The sequence below is a fragment of the Polypterus senegalus genome, chromosome 1 (assembly GCF_016835505.1).
Source record: "Polypterus senegalus isolate Bchr_013 chromosome 1, ASM1683550v1, whole genome shotgun sequence".
Taxonomy (NCBI): domain Eukaryota; kingdom Metazoa; phylum Chordata; class Cladistia; order Polypteriformes; family Polypteridae; genus Polypterus; species Polypterus senegalus.
The window spans coordinates 274,649,241-274,666,804 of NC_053154.1; the positions used below are offsets into that span (position 1 = coordinate 274,649,241).

Consider the following 17,564-nt stretch of genomic DNA (forward strand, 5'->3'; position numbering starts at 1 on the left):
ACACGGAGTTTATGAAGTTCTGATGCTTTCAAGAAAAACATCACTGAACTCCTCAGGCTTCCACATAATCAAAATCCAACAATCTGTGAATTAATGTCATACTCAAAACTTCCATGGATTTGAAACACAACAAAACAGGAGCTGCTAAACTTAAGGGTTGATTCACACTTGAATGTTGTAAATTTCCAGTATGTGTTTGGTGTTTTCAAGCATTCTAATGTCATTTTGCAAGCATTTTTCTGGCTTTATTGGGTCATTACTCAGGTGTTTTTAAGCGTTTCTTTAAGGTTTACAGGGAAAATATGATTGATATCATTTCCATTTTGTTGATTGCCAGGTGCTGTCATGTTGTACAGTGATTGCTGTGTTTATTAGTAATGTCTTCTATGATTTTGGTGTTTTTATCCTGGTGTTCACGGTACTGGCTGAATCCTGTTCTGCAGCAAAGGGAGTCAAGAGCACAATTTTGGATTATTCCAGGATTACATACAGGTGTTGATAAGCATGCGAGTAGTGTTATGTTAATAATAAAAAATGTGTTATTTTGCAAAAAATCGTCGTCTAGTAACAGCTAGTCAGGAAGGGGCTATTGTCACAATGGTAATCAACTCAAAAGAATTAAACACATGTTGTCTTCATATATACGCTTAATCCTTCATGTGCTGAGGGGTAAATTTAATCTGCCTAGTTTAGGGTCACTGGGAACCAGTTATTATTGCAGCAGCACTGGATATAAGGCAAGAAGCACATGTGGCACAAAGTGCATTGATTATTTTTAGGGCTCCATCATAGCGGCAAGAAGAAAAGAATGTGCTGTGTGCAATCCGGTCACAGAAACATATTAATAAAATATATGTTTAGTTTTAATCCAGTTAATTACTAAAGATGTTTTGAAACAGTATGATCTGGTGACATGCCAGCCATTGTTCACCCGGGGGCTCGGATTAGGGATGGCTGCTATTTACTTCATGAAGAACTAAAAGATTTTTCTTAATTGAAAAACATCTTATATTCAGTGTTAAAACAGGTAATAATATTCAGTTTGGTATGCTCAGTAATTCTGATCAATCCAGAAATGCACATCATATGCTGCTTTGAGGAAGAACACTGCACTACCACTCTGTCCTTTTGTTCAAACTTCTGTACTAAATTTTAACCTGATTAAATCTCGATATATACTTACACTACTGGTCAAAAGTTTTAGAACACCTTAGTTTCTCCAGTTTTTCATCAAATTTAATCAGATGACATGCAGTGAATGATGTAAAATGGTGAAAAAGGAAAGCTGTAAACTGCCAGAAGGTTAAATTTAAAGCTTAGGTTAGCAAAAACTGAAACAAAAAAGTAAATTTCACACTATTGTAAATGGACCTTCTTCCATGGCCCCCACAAAGGGGGGGCTGACAGGGCTCTAGCCAGGGGGCCCGGGATCACAGTGGCCCGGTGCAGGATGAGTAGATATTATGCACAAACAAAACGTACGAACAGAAAGCAAGAATTGATCCTACAGCGTTGAGTGTCAACTTCAGCATAAAATATTTTGAAAACTAAAAACAATATCAAAAAAAGTTTCAGATTCCTATTGGGTATCACGTTTTCCTTAACCCTAGGTGAAGGGTCCGCCAGGGATACTGGCCTAGGAGCCTGCGTTAGAATGTGGGGGCCATACCTTTTACAGGTAACAACTAATAGATTACAACCTACATATGTTCTGCAGCAATTAAAGTAAATTAAGTAAGTTGAAACAAACAGTTTGCACAGGTGTCCCAACTTCTGTTGATTAATTAAAACCCTCTGTCTGTCTTAAAGCAGAGTTGGAACAGACTGTGTCACTGTTTCACTACTTTAGGTCATTCATTGCAGTTCAAATGATTAAAATGTGAAGAAAATCTGGAAGAACTGAGGTGTCCTAACCGGTAGTGTATAACTTTTGTTGAATTCCTTTCACTTAATTGAATGCTAGATACCTTAATCTGTTCCTAGGTAACTGTCACTAGAAAAGTGATGCATGTGTGTTCATGACAATAACGGCATTTTTTTTTCAAGTTTCAATGCACTGCCTCATCCAGGAAGAGGGATTGACAAAATGCTTTTACCAGTGTTTTATCAGCATTACCACTGATTTGAATGGAACAAGTGTTTGACCAAAAATACTCAAAAACCGCTGCATGAAAGAGTTTTATAAACTTCCCGGTTCTAAAATACTTAGTTGTGAATAGTGGCATTAAAAACAATAGCAATTAACTTTCAAGTGGTTTAGCAGCGTTGTGGTCTAGTGCTAAAATGCTGGAATTAGGTGCGAATGGGTCTTAAAACTGCAAAGTACGCGATCAGCACTCAGTGCATCTGCAAGGATTAGAAAGGATAGTATGGAAAATGTTGACCAGTAAAAGTAGAAATTATTTTTGACACAGCAGATACAGAGCTAGAGTTCTGATAATGATACATTGAATTAACAACAAAATTAACAAAAAAAATTGGTTGCAACAACCTACTGCCAACTGTGGCCCCGTGTGTCTCAGATTTTCCTCACCTCACCGAGAAAGTCCTGGAATGATGGGAGAAGAGCTTCTACTAATCAGAAAACTAAGACGTAATGGTACTGTCCTGGATCCAGACTTAAAATTATACTAATTATCATGGAGAAATGGAAAAATATAAACAGACATAGTTGAGTTGTTTACCCACTTGCTCAGTTTTTTTTTTATCAAAACGTGTCCCACACTTCCAATTTCCTTCTTTTTGTTCATCCTGCCAGTATACTGTTCATGCATCCCTGACAGAAATCAGACGTTAGTGATCTATTGAAGTGACACTTCCGGGAGCACAGATCACACTAAGATGCGTTGCTGGTTTCTGAGTACTAGTAAACCTTGATTCTCAGCTTACAGACTAGAATAGATTAAATGCATGTCATTCAATCACAAAGATGCCTGCATACATCAGAAAAGCTAATGCTACCTAGTGGCAGCTATCATTAGATAAATATCAGGGACCATAGTTTCCAGGAACAAAGATTATACTAAGACAAATAAACCCTGATTTCCAGTTTTCAGACTAAAATAGATTAAATGCATGTCATTCAGGTATACACAAAAATGCTAATTCTACCCAGTGACACCTACAACAGCTAGATATCAGGAGCCACACATATCTGAACTGAGAAATGACACCATAGCATACAACACCATCTACTAACAGGACCCACCCTCCAGTGACACTGGTTTTCCAATTCTATGTCCAGAGGAACTGCAATTTTTTCTAATCTGACAAATTTTCTTTCTTTTTGAAAACTGTTTTTCCTTGTCACCAGAAAACCACATTCTAGGTAGCAATGTTATTTCTAGACATCTCTAGACAAAAGCCATCAGGGACTGAAGCTAAGCTATGTATGTTTGGAGGTCTGGAAGGATTACAATAAATAAGCTGTATTTTTTTAAATGAAGTGCCATTGCAAGGCAGTTTCACAAGCACAGAGACATAATGCAATTGTTTACATTTTCCTTTTATAATGTAAGTCCCATCCAGGTTAAGTGACTTACTCAGGTCACAGAGTGAGTCAGAGGTGAAGAACAAACTGGTAACTTTATAACTTTACAAAGTGGTACTTTAGCCAATAGACTACATTTCCTGTTCTTTCGATGACTACTTTGATTAATGGTGCAACTGTGTCTGGGATTGCTAGATGACATATTCTCAGGCAGGAAAAGGAAACTGCCAGTGAGTGAAATGACCTTTATTGGAAATAAATTACACATTACTCATTGCAGGCAGTAAGTTAAGCTACTGTACACATTCCAATTGTCAAGCTTGCTGATGTACCAATGTATTGTTTTGTGTCTAAATTTGTGCTAGGACCCTGTGTTGATCCCTTTCCAGTGCACTTGCAGTTAGCCACATGCTAAAACAAAGACTTCCTTATAGCTGCAGCTAAGAAGTTTCAATAGTAGATAAATGGATATGTGATTGATCCAAGAGGAAACTGCAGTGTTACAACAGCTGTCACACAAAAACTGCACAACACAAAGTCATGATGAAATACTAACAGAATTATAAATAAGACATTAGGGTTAGGGTTAGGGTTAGACATTAAGCCTGTTACAACAAAGGGCGCTAGAACAGTAGTGCATAAACATTAGTAGGAACAGTCTATATTAAATGGCAAGGGACCTTCTTGTATGTGGCTGTAATATGCGTCACTGTATTGTGTGCCTTTAATTTTCTCTCGCAGTAATACTGGTTTGTATTTCCGTAAAATGCCTGTAATTTTCTCTGACAGTAATACAGCTGAACCCCGATTTGGTCGTGAACCGAAGTAATTTCCCCCATAGTATTGTATGTAACTACAATTAATCTAAACTACTTAATTAAGCTGAGTGACCGGAGCATGCTGGGAGAGAGAAGTGCTGGCTAGGAAGATCACGGATTCTCGGCAGTGTTTGAAGCAGATGGCAGCGCTTTAGCGAACATTCTAAACAATTAAGACACATTTACGCCAAATTTATTTACTGACAACGCAATTAATCCGGTAAGTATAACTCACTCAACCTGGAGGTAAGTGAAGAAAATTTGGAAAGTTTACAAAATTATATTGATCAAGTTTTTGAGTCTGTTGTCATGGGGCCTAAGAAAGCAGCAGCTATCACGGAAACACCTGCTACCAAGAGAAGCCGTCCTCAAGATTCCCCCGAGGCGACCTCATCTCCCCGCAAGGATATATTAGAATTATTAGATTCTATAGATAAAAGGCTTTTGGGATTTGAGGGACGACTCCACCTGCTCGAAATTCTACACCAGGAGTTCCAGAACCTCCGACAATCTCTGGAATTCAGCCAGGATCAGGTGGAGCGGCTTGCTGCTGAAAAGCGTCTCTGCGGGAGACTGTGTCTTCCCTGACAGAGGGATTGACACGGATCTCCCAGGACAACAAGACCCTGAAGGAGACGGTTTTGGATCTTCAGGCCCGCAGCATGAGAGACAATCTGGTGTTCGCAGGCCTGCGGAGCAGACGGGAGGACAACCGGAGGATTGCGAACAAACAATCAAGTATTTTCTCCAGACCAACATGAAGATACCCGAAGAAACGTTAAAAAACATCGCCTTGGAGCCAAGAGAGCAGACAGCAGAAGACCTCGTCCCATCGTGGCTAAATTTGAGCATTTTAAACAGAAGGATTTTGTTAAGAGCCACGGGAAAGAGCTCAAAGGGAAAAATTTTAGCGTGAATGATCAATTTCCTAAAGAAATTTTGGATCGCCGCAGAGTTCTGTTCCCAATACGTAAAAAATTCATCCAAGAAGGGAGCCGCGCTGTCATTTCTGTGGACAAGCTCTACGTCAACAACAGGCTGTACAAGGAGCGAGGAGTGACAGACTGGCTTTATTAGCCCAACATCAGGTCACAAGTTTATTATTCTTATCGGGATTCACTGGGTATGAGCATGTCAGGATATAAAAAAAAGGCTGCTATATCCGTGTTTAGATGATGGGATCACCTGTTCTCTCACCACCCCACACCTCTAACACCTTTTCTTTTTACTTTTTTTTTCTTTTCTTAACCTTTATCACTCTTTCCTTTCCTTCTTTTACCTGCTTCTGGAACTTTACATCCGCATGACACAATCACACAACTTTCCTACACTGCGTCAGCACACACACAACGCGCGCATACAAACACTAGATTATAATTATTACATTTTATCATACAACCACAAACACTTTTGGTTCTGTCTGATTATTATTATTATTATTATTGTCTGATTATTATCAGCTTTAGTATTATTATCAGAATTATTATTATCAGCATTAGCACTATTATTATCAGCATTATTATTATTATTTATTTTCAGCATTAATATTATTATTATCAGCATTAATAATATTATTATTGTTATTAGCATTATTATGCATATATTTTTATTTACTTATTTATTGCTTTATTTTTATTTATATATATATATTTTTTTTTTTTTTTTTTTTTTTTTTTTTTCTTCAGATTAAATTATACATTTATTTACTTAACTAACTCACATGAAGGCACCATACATTAGCTAATCACACACACAACTATGGGTACACTAAGGTTTGTCAGTTGGAATGTTCATGGAACTGGCTCTAGAGAGAAGAGATTAAAGATTTTTGATCAGCTTAAAAGACTGCAGGCAGATGTTGTCTTATTACAAGAGACTCATAGGTCTGCCACAGTTGCAGATGAACTTAAAACATCTGAGTTTCCCACACTGTTCTCTGCCGCCTATAACTCTAGACAAAGAGGTGTAGCTATTTTAATACACAAAAATACAAATTTCAAAGTATTGGACACAGTCTCAGATCCAGATGGTAGATTTATAATACTAAAACTATCTATACAAAATCAAAGCTTATGTATTGTTAGCATATACTGTCCAAACATAGATGACCCTGCATTCTTTCATAATTTTTTCTCTGTACTCTCCGAACACTTGGACTGTCCACTTATACTTGCGGAGATTTTAATTTTTGGATGGATCATTCTTCAGACAGGCTCAGTACAGCTGGGACTCAGCGCATTGGCATTCCACTAATATAGTCAAACAGTATATGAGTGATTATGGGCTTTGTGATGCATGGCGATCTTTTTATCCCAGCCGTAGAGAGTATACTTTTTTCTCACATGTTCATCACTCTCACTCACGTTTGGACTATTTTCTAGTCAGCAGCTCATTATTGGCTGACATTTCAGACACTGAGATACACCCTATAGTTGTCAGCGATCATGCTCCAGTTTCTTTAACTCTGTTAAATAAGAAAACAATCCCATCAGGTAAAAACTGGAGGTTTAATACGTCACTGCTTAAAGATGAAGGTTTTGTGGAATATTATAAAAAAGAGTGGGCTTTATATTTAGAACACAATGACATTCCTGGAACATCAGCATCTGTTCTCTGGGAGGCAGGGAAAGCAGTGATGAGAGGTAAAATAATTTCCTTCTCATCACATAAGAAAAAAATAGAAAACAAACGTATTCAGGAATTAGAAGAAATCATTAAGTCTCTAGAGGCATCCCCAGAAGAAGAATTACAAAACAAATTGCGTAAAAGTAAACTAGAACTTAAAGGAATTATTGACAAAAAAACACAATTTTTAGCACAAAGACTACGAATAGAAAACTTTGAACACGGTAATAAATCAGGCAAGTTTTTAGCCAACCAGTTAAAAATAAACAAAGAGAAAACTGCCATATCTGCTGTTAAAGACTCAACTGGGAATATAGTATATGACCCTGAAAGAATAAACAACACTTTCAGAGATTTTTACAAAACCTTGTACTCACCACAGATTAACCCATCAGATAATGAGATCAATGAGTTTCTAGACAGGATAATACTTCCTAAATTATCAGATAGCCAAGCTACAGTCCTGGACTCGCCATTAACATCAGATGAGCTTCAGGAAGCTCTTAACTCCATGCCTAATAGGAAGGCTCCAGGTCCAGATGGGTTTCCAGCAGAGTTCTACAAAGAATTCTGGATCATTCTGGCTCCAACATTCTTCAGAATGATGTGTGAAATACAAGAAAATGGTAGACTACAGCCAAACATGAATTCAGCCAACATTAGTCTCCTGTTAAAACCAGGCAAAGATCCTATATTTCCTACCAGCTATCGCCCAATTTCTCTTATTAATGTTGACCTGAAAATAATTTGTAAAGCCCTTGCAAAAAGATTAGAGAAGGTAACCCCTTTCATAATACATCCAGACCAAACTGGTTTCATTAAGGGGAGACATTCATCCACAAATTCACGTAGATTACTCAACTTAATAGACTTTTCTTATAGCAGAAACATGGAAACCAGTATATTATCTCTCGATGCAGAAAAGGCTTTTGATAGAGTTAACTGGAAGTTCTTATTTGCAACTTTACATAAATTTGGTTTTGGAAACTTCTTCATAAACTGGTTAAAAATTTTATACAGTTCACCAACAGCATGCGTCAGGACAAATGACCAAACATCAGATAGCTTCTGTCTTCAGAGGGGGACCAGGCAGGGATGCCCTCTCTCCCCCTCGCTATTTGCTATCTTTATTGAACCACTAGCAGCAGCAATCAGGCAAACTACAGTTATTAAAGGCATAAAGTGTAAGAACATAGAACATAAAATCAGTCTTTATGCAGATGACGTGTTACTTTATCTTCAGAATTCTCAATCCTCTCTCTCCCAGGCAATTGAACTAATAAACTCCTTTTCAAGAGTTTCAGATTATTCAATAAACTGGTTAAAATCCACAGTTCTTCCAATTAATTTCTCTTTTGTCAATTCCCTTAATACACAATTGGAATCAGGGAATATTACATACCTGGGCATTCATGTGTCTCCCAGGCTGGCAGATCTAACTAAACTAAACTACATCCCACTATTAAAGAAAGTGGAAGATGATCTTGCTAGATGGAAATCCTTACCATATCACTTATGGGGAGGGTTGCCACAATTAAAATGATGGTTTTACCAAGAATCAATTACTTATTTTCTATGATCCCAAACAAGCCATCATCTGATTGGTTTAGATCCCTGGACTCCTCCATCACTAAATTCCTTTGGAAGGATAAACCTCCACGAATTAGCTTAAAAACACTACAGAAGACCAAAGATAGAGGAGGGTTGGATCTACCCAACTTCTATCATTATTTCTTAACCAACAGGCTCCAATATATACCAAGATGGTTGCAACATAACCCGCTGGATGAGTCCTGGTTAGATGTAGAACAGACACTTTGCAATACTATAGAGCTTTGGACCTACCGTTTATTAGCTCAAAAATAAGAAAGCATGAAAGCTTTAAAAGTATTAATATCAGTACCTCACTGACAGCATGGTGGGAATATCTAAAAATGACGGAGTCTTCACTAATTCCATGCAGACGCACACCCATCTGGAATAATCCTGACATATTGCAAAACAATAAAAAAAAGTAAAGGAATTCTATACATGGAACACATAGTTGAAGGATTGGATTTCATTCCATTTAACAGAATAGTCTCCCAATTTGGGATAGACAAGAATAGATTTTAGAATATCTCCAAATTAAATCAGTAGTTAAAGAAAAATTTAAGCTTAAAGTAGAATTACAAACACCATCAAGGGTATTAGACTTCTGTAATCTCAAACACCCCAAATTACTGTCTAAAGTATATAAAACATTGACCAAAATAGATGATACAATAGCAATTCCTATAGGCAAATGGGAGGAGGATCTATTAGTTAGCTTTGATCAGACTTTCTGGTCCCAAACCTGTTTAAAACTTTTAAAACGATCAGAAACCCCAATTTACAACTAATTCAATACAAAATTCTACACAGAGTACACTATACAGGTCATCGGATGTTCAGGATGGGATTTGTGCCATCTGACACCTGCACACACTGCACAGACAACATTCCTGACAGTTATATCCACGCACTGTGGTCATGTCCACCTGTTCAGGGATTCTGGTATAGAGTATGTGAAGACCTGTCAAAGTGTCTGAAATGTGATATCCCAACTTCCCCCTCATTTTGCTTGCTGGGGAACCTAGAGGATGTCCCGATTGAAACAAATTTGGTTCACGTGGTTCTCACTGCCATATGCATCGCTAAGAAAACTATCCTCATAAACTGGAAAAACAAAGATAATCTTTGCATTAACCAGTATAGAAATCTTTTATTGGATCATATTACACTTGAGACAGCCTCTGCCTCCACTTCAAATCAATCTCTCTGGGCTCCTTTGATCGGTTCCATCACATAGCGATGATGGAGGGTCATTGATATGGTCCTGCGGGATGCTGTGGTTGATGTGGTGGAGAGTCTGAGCTTGGAGTATCTGGAGGATCCCTGGGGTGGGTTCACTAGGGGGGTCTTGGGCTGGGGGCTGCTGCCCGACTCTGGTGGTGCTTGGGTTACCTCCGGGGTGGGCTTCTGGTGGTTGTGTGTGGGGCCTTAGGGGGTCTTGGCGGTGGCTGCGGTCGCTGCCTAGTGGCTGCAATGCCCCTGGGTTGGTCTGGGTGTGGGCCTGGTGGCTTAGGGTATGGGGGCGGCCGTCCCCGGATGGGGATATGGGTGGGGCCTTGGGGATTGGGTCCTGGCATGTACGCTGCGGGAAGAGGGCGGAACGTGCGGCAGTTCCACCATGGGGAGGGATGTCCGGGAGGGAGGATCCAGCTTTATCCTGGGTGTCTTATGTCTTACTTAATCTGAATGTTGAGTAAATGTGGGGATGGGAGTAAATATTCTGCTGGGGTGGTGTGGGTTGGTGGCCTCAGACTCCGTGGGGCTCTGTGATGCTGCTGCTTCGGGCCATGGCTAGATAGGCTGGGGCCTCCGTGCCCGGGTGGATTTTGGGAACGGAGGTGCCTATTGGGGCCAGTAGGGGAGCTGGCTCCCTGGAGGGCTCAGGCCCCTCAGCCGTTCCTCCCCATCCTCAGACATTTCCCTCCTCCTGCTCCTTCACATCATCACACAAACATGCACATAGGGCCTTGGGGTGTGGGTAAGTCAGGGGGTGCGGTATGGATCCCGTTTCCGCAGTCCTGTGGCAGCCTACACCCCAATTTTATTTGCACATTAAACACTTCCACAAAAACATTCCACACAAATGCACACTTAGGGCCTTGGGAGTGGGCACACTCAACGGCATCCGGTGGGGAAATTTCAGCCTCACTCCGAGTGCGGTGTCCACTTCCAATTTTAAACTGCACCTAGTCACGGAGAGTTTTGGGGGGGAGGTGGGGCTGTGTGTTGGCATCAGCTGGTGTAGGCCACATGGTGCCGGCACTGCCGGCGCCCCCCCAACCACAAAATGCACCTTATCAGCACACACCAACACTACATTAGAGCAGGCGGAGGGAGACTAGAGGTCTTATTACACCTCTGTTCTCAGTTAGCTGCCGGGCTGGAGGCTAGGAGTGGGAGCTGGCCGTCTGCCTGTGGTCTGGAGTGGTGGGTTGCTTTGCTCTCGTTGGATGGGGTGCCTGCTCACTATTACCCCTGCGGAACGGGCTAACTCTGGCGTCCAGGAATGGCTGTACCTCAGGTGCGGCAGCACCGGGACCAGAGTTAGGTAGGGTGTGTGTGGGAGTGTGAATGGGTGTCTGGCGTACATCCTTGTAAGTCTTGGGTTGTATGTGTATGTGAGAGCATGAGGGAGGGAGTGTATGACTGTGTTTGTGTGTGACTGTATATGTCAGGTGGGGTTTTGGACTCCTCCCTCTCCTGGGACATCTGGCAATACTACAACATCTTTGCCTACCCTCCCCTGCCTTAAGCATCTGTCTGGTCGCTCCCGGTGGCTGCCTGGTGGGATCTGGTTCCCTGGGCTCTGTTGGATCCTCGGCGGGTGGGTCGCCCTGGGTCCCGGGCTGCTGGGTTCCGGGCCCGGCCGACTCGGGGAGAGCGGCTGCGGCGGGCCTGAGGGCTTGCCGTTGATATCTCCGGGACTCTGCCGGCTGCTGGTTGTGACCCCGGGTGATCCTCTGCGCCTCTCGGTGGGGGTTGGGGCTTCTCTGGTGACGGCCTCCCTGGGGTCTCCAGCTCTGGGGTGACCTCTGGATCTCTGGGCTTGGAACTCCCTCCATCTTCCGCGACGTTTTGGGGGCAGGTTTGTGGCCCTTCACACTCACTATTGGATGCTCCTATAGAGAAACCTTACACATACAAGCGTGCGTACGCACACAGGTGCTCACATGGTGATTTCATAAGTATGACTTGGACATCTTCAGCACATGATCTAAGGTTGTGGTGGCCCTAAATGCCTTAGTAATAATTACTGTATGATTGTCAGCAAACATTTTTACTTTTATATATCTTCATGTAGCTGATGCAGCAATGTTTTTGTCTTGTGGTTTTTTTTTCCCCCTTCTCTTTCTGCAGGTCTAGAAGCGGATTCTGGTTCATTTATTGTTTATTCTATACGAAAACCCCCCCTTCCCCCTTTACCTCCATCTCTTCCTTCTCTCTCTTCTTTTTCTTTCACTTTTGTCTCCGTGTCCGGTTCGAATCTTAAAAACATCTAAAATATTTTTAATAAAGTTTTGGTATCAGGCGTGACGTCAGAAGCTGTAGCGCTCCACCTGAGGGAAAAACTGTAAGGCTAGTCGCCAGCATTCAGACATCAATTCTGATTGCTTCACAGCCGAACAGGACACGGTTAAAAAAAAAAAAAAGACTACAATTAATCCATTCCAGACAAACTGTATGTAAATATTTAGATTTTGAGCACAAATATAGTTAATTATACTATAGAATGCACAGCGTAATAGTAAACTAAATGTAAAAACATTGAATAACACTGAGAAAACCTTGAACAACAAAGAAAACTAACACTGCAAGAGATTGCGCTATAGTGCTACGAACCGCTCGCTAAAAACACTTTTTTTTATGAGTTTTAAGCACAGGGAAAAAAAATTAACATTTGAAAAATCCTTAATTTAATAAACAACCAAGAAAAGTAGCATTGCAACAATGCACGCGCGCGCCTGTGTGTGTGTCTCTTGTGCGCGCCTGTGTGTGTGTGTGTGTGTCTCCCGTGCGGCTGTGTGTGTGTGTGTGTGTCTCTCACGCGGCTGTGTGTCTCTCTCTCATGCGCCTGTGTGCATGTGTGTCTCTCACGCGGCTGTGTGTCTCTCTCTCATGCGCCTGTGTGCATGTGTGTCTCTCACGCGGCTGTGTGTCTCTCTTTCTCTCGTGTGCCTGTGTGTGTCTCGGACGCCTGTGTGCATGTGTGTCTCTCTCGCGCACGCGCCTGTGTGTGTCTCTCTCTCTCTGCACAGGTAATGCACAGGGAGTGAACACGTGCAGCCCCGTGCATGCGCACTTCACCAGAAGACACACACACGGACTCCTGGTTGCACACAGGGGTTTTATTAATGAGGATGATGTGTCACAGAGTTTTCAGTCATTCAAACACTGGTAAATTCACAATACAGTATGCCGTACTTTAAATATATTAGAATTTACTAATAAAAAAATTATATTTCCAGCTCAACAGAAGGGGTTGCACAAAGCTGCTAACAAAACTCCTGATTATCCATTCCATTATTTTCTGTTAATAAAGTGAAAATTGTAGGAAATAAAAATCTTAAGCAAACATTTGATGTCTTAAAATAAATATCATAATTAATGCTTTAGTAAAGCATATGCCAGTAGAACAATTTCACAGTAATTGTTAAAGGTATAGGAAAGATTTCTTAATATTCTTTCTTTTTTCTTTGAAAAGCAATGTTTTTGTTTGTTGAGGTAATTTAATAAATAGGTATATTCTGTTTCAAATTGTATCTGGCCTTAAAAAATTACATATTTTTTGTACTTTCAGAAAAATGGTACAAGCATACCCTAAACAGCAACCAGAAATCTTTCTATCTCAGTTGGAGCATTTCAGATTGATAAATTCAATTAGCAAATCCCATTTTGTTTTTTTTAAGTTTATTAATACTAACCTGCCAGAAGGAAGATTCTTGGTGACATCCTGGTAAGCCTTCTCTAAAACATCTATATTCTCACAATTTAGGTGGATTGAGCACTGATGATGAGGCCCAGGCTTCTCCTTGGGACAGTTTGGAACAGCTCGGAAATTTGGTAATTTATCAACAGCAACTGACAAACAGAAAGAAAATAAAACACAGAAGGTTTAGAAATCCTTTTTTGATTTGTTAGCATAAAATGTGAAAAGCACCTACTGTCATCATTTTGTCTGTCTGTCTGTCTGCATAAAACAATTTGTCTTCAGTGGTGCTATTTCTTTCCCAAAGTTTGATCAGTGGGTTTACTGACTGATAACAAAATGTTTCACAGGTATGCTAAGCTCTGCATTCCACAAACCCCTGCAACATTCCCAATACACATGACTCAGCCAGGGTTCCTCCCCTGGCTAGGGTTCAAATACTTGTTTTATGTCTCTTCATTTTTGATTCTTTAATTTATTTTTAACTAGCAGAATACCCACGCTTCGCAGTGGAGAAGTAGTGTGTTTAAGAAGTTATGAAAAAGAAAAGGAAAAATTTTAAAAATAACGTAACATGATTGTTAATGTAATTGTTTTGTCATTGATATGAGTGTTGTTGTCATATCTATATATACCTATATATCTATCTCTCTCTCTCTCTCTATATATATATCTATATATATATATATATAATCTATATATCTATACTAATAAAAGGCAAAGCCCTCACTCACTCACTCACTCACTCATCACTAATTCTCCAACTTCCCGTGTGGGTGGAAGGCTGAAATTAGGCAGGTTCATTCCTTACAGCTTCCTTACAAAAGTTGGGCAGGTTTTATATCGAAATTCTACGCGTAATGGTCATAACTGGAAGCTGTTTTTCTCCATTTACTGTAATGGAGATGAGCTTGAACGCCGGGGGGGCGGAGTTTCGTGTGACATCATCACGCCTCCCACGTAATCACGCAGTACATAGAAAACCAGGAAGACCTCGAAAAAGCGCTGAAGAAAACATGCATTATATAATTGAGAAGGCAGCGAAACAATAAGAAGCGGCGAGTGACATATACTACCATATTCATGAGTTCTGCTACTGAAACAAAGCACGATGTAAACCTACACTTTAAATTAAGTTCATAGACAGGCTGCCGCTGGCGTTTGTAATTTAGTGCCTGCCCATATAAGGCCGTCCGTCAGCGGCAATCCAATAGCAAACTCCCACTAAATATTCACGGGTGAAGGACTGTGTTTATGGAGAGGAAGATGAGATGGTCAGGGTGGTGTTTGACACAAACTCAGCGAAACTGCGAGAGAAAGTTTTAAGTGCCAGGACTAAGGTAACATTAAATACAGCCATGGACATAGCGAGATGGCACCAGCACAGCTGGGAACCTTCGATGCATGTACACTGAGCGGCTCACGTGAACTGGCGCGTGCACAGATAAAAGGCAACAGCTCCAAAGAGCGCTGAACAAAAACCGAATTACACAATTGAAAAGGCAGCAAAAAATATAAAGCGTCTGATAAGCATATTCATAAATCCAGCTACTGCGGAAACAAAGCACACGGTGGAAAAAGTCAATGTCCCGATAAAGGAAGACAGTGTAAAAAAAACCCGTGCATGCAGTGTGTCAGGTCTCAGATAAAGAAGAAGGCGAGCTGTTTATTGATGCAGTAAGAAACGAATCGATGAATGAAACCTGTCATCTTTACAGCGATTGACAAACACGGAATGTAACTTGAACACAACACATCCTACAAATACGAACCTGATTGAAAGAAATAATGATAATCAAATCCTTGATGACAGCAACACTCAGTAACATTCACAAAACAAATACTGTATATTGACAGTCATGTTACGTTATTTTTAAAATGTTCCCTTTTCTTTTCTAGCTTTTTAACACACTACTTCTCCGCTGCGATACGCGGGTATATATATATATGTATATATATATATATATATATATATATGCCGATCTACATACTCGAATAATGGATACTTTATTCACCATCAATGATTGTTTTGGTAAAGCCATACTCAGTGTATTCATTAGATGAACGGTAAAAAAGTAACAGCGAGGGGAGGATGCAGGCTGTAGTGCGCGTCAACTCTATTTGAATTGCGATCACATTTGAAAAAATATATCTTTTCAAGTTCTATTTAGTCCATATGTGTCAAACTCAAGGGCCGCGGGCCACATCCGGCCCGGCGTGTAATTATATCCGCCCGAGATCATTTTATATACTGTATTATTGTTATTAAAGCCGGGTATATGAAGCGCTGGTAACACAATAAACTACAGATCCCATAATGCAGCGCTTCAGCCGCCTTGCCGAACAAGTTATTGCGAAGCTAGCTCACAAGATGCTGAAGAGAAAAGTTGATTCTGAAAATAGAGCCTTTAAAAACCGATGGGAGGCTGAGTATATGTTTACTGAACCCGTGTGTCTCATTTGTGGAGCTAAAGTGATTTCAAGTGAAGCTGCTTTTATGGGAGACACAAATGCACCAAGTGCACCTTGCCCCACTTTCCCTGATGCCAAGTAATGTTAAACCAAGTCGTCACTACGGTGTTCCCAAATACGCACTTTGCTGATAAACTGGCGCTGCGCACTGAGTTTGCACGGCGCTTTGGTGACTTTGAAGAACAAAAAAAGTCCGTCTACATGCGGCTCGAACCTTGTGCATGTTTGGTAGCACATATCTGTGTGAGAAGCTCTTCTCAGTGATAAAGACTAACAAAACAGCACACAGGAGTCGCCTCACTGATGAGCACCTGCAATCCATCCTGAGAATCTCCACAACACAGAACTTCACACCAAACAGAAACGAACTTGTGGCCAAAAAAAGATGCCAGGCGTCCAGCTCTAAAATGACATATTAGCAAAGACAACTGAATGATTTGATTTGTTATTGCTGAAAGGAACACATTTTATTTATATTTCCAGGTTTTGTTATGCAGCATGTTCATATTTGAATTTGTATAATTTTGACAGGATATATTTTTATGGAGAGCAAAATCTTTTGGGATATTTAAAATCTAAGTTTATTTTTTATATAAAATTACATAAGAGTAAAGAAATTTGAATGTTTGTTCTTTTAACGTTTACTTTATTTCTAACTTGTATAATTTAGACAGGATATATTTTTATGGAGAGCAAAATATTATAAGTTGTTTAAGGTTTGAGTTGATTTATTCACGAATAATATTCCTGTCTGTTTTACCATTCCTACCAAAGATATTTCTGTCGACTAAATAAAAATCCTTCTATTTAAAATTTAAATAGAACTTGAACAAATACGATAGTTCATAATATCCACGCAGACTTGCACGTAAGAGCAGGAGTCATCCGTTTTAACAAATGCAGCGTATTGCACTGATACGAAATAGCTGTGTGTGTATATATGTAGATATGTATGTATATGTATATATATATGTTTATATATGTGTGTGTGTATGTATGTATATATATATGTATTTGTGTGTATGTGTGTATGGATTTATGTGTGTGTGTATATGTATGTGTATATATGTATATATATATATATATATATATATATATATATATATATATGACAACAACACTCATCACTCACAACAGTGACAAAACAATTACATTGACAATCATGTTACGTTATTTTCAAAATGTTTCCTTTTCTTTTCATTGCTTCTTTAACACACTACTTCTCCTCTGAAGCCTTGGTATTTTACTAGTACATATATATATATATATATACATATATACACATACATATCTTCATATCTACATATCTATATACATATCTACATATACACATATATATATATATATATATATATATATATATATATATATACACATACCTATCTACATCATATATACACACACATACATACATACACACACACAAATTATATATATGTGTGTGTGTGTGTGTGTGTGTATATATATATATATATATATATATATATATAATCTAGATAGGTGTGTGTGTGTGTGTGTATATATATATATATATATATATATATATATATATATATATATATATATCTATACTAATAAAAGGCAAAGCCCTCACTCACTCACTCACTCACTCACTCATCACTAATTCTCCAACTTCCCA

General features: G+C 39.6%; 1 protein-coding gene across 2 annotated transcripts in view; it reads right to left on the reverse strand.

Moving 5' to 3' along the window:
• Window positions 1-17,564, reverse strand: part of pyroxd2 (pyridine nucleotide-disulphide oxidoreductase domain 2) — a 72,407-nt gene that overhangs the window by 18,545 nt on the left and 36,298 nt on the right. For both annotated transcript variants that reach the window (XM_039774599.1, XM_039774590.1), the window contains exon 12: window positions 13,449-13,605. In XM_039774599.1, coding sequence (XP_039630533.1) covers window positions 13,449-13,605 — 157 coding nt within the window. The remainder of the gene's footprint in view (window positions 1-13,448; window positions 13,606-17,564) is intronic.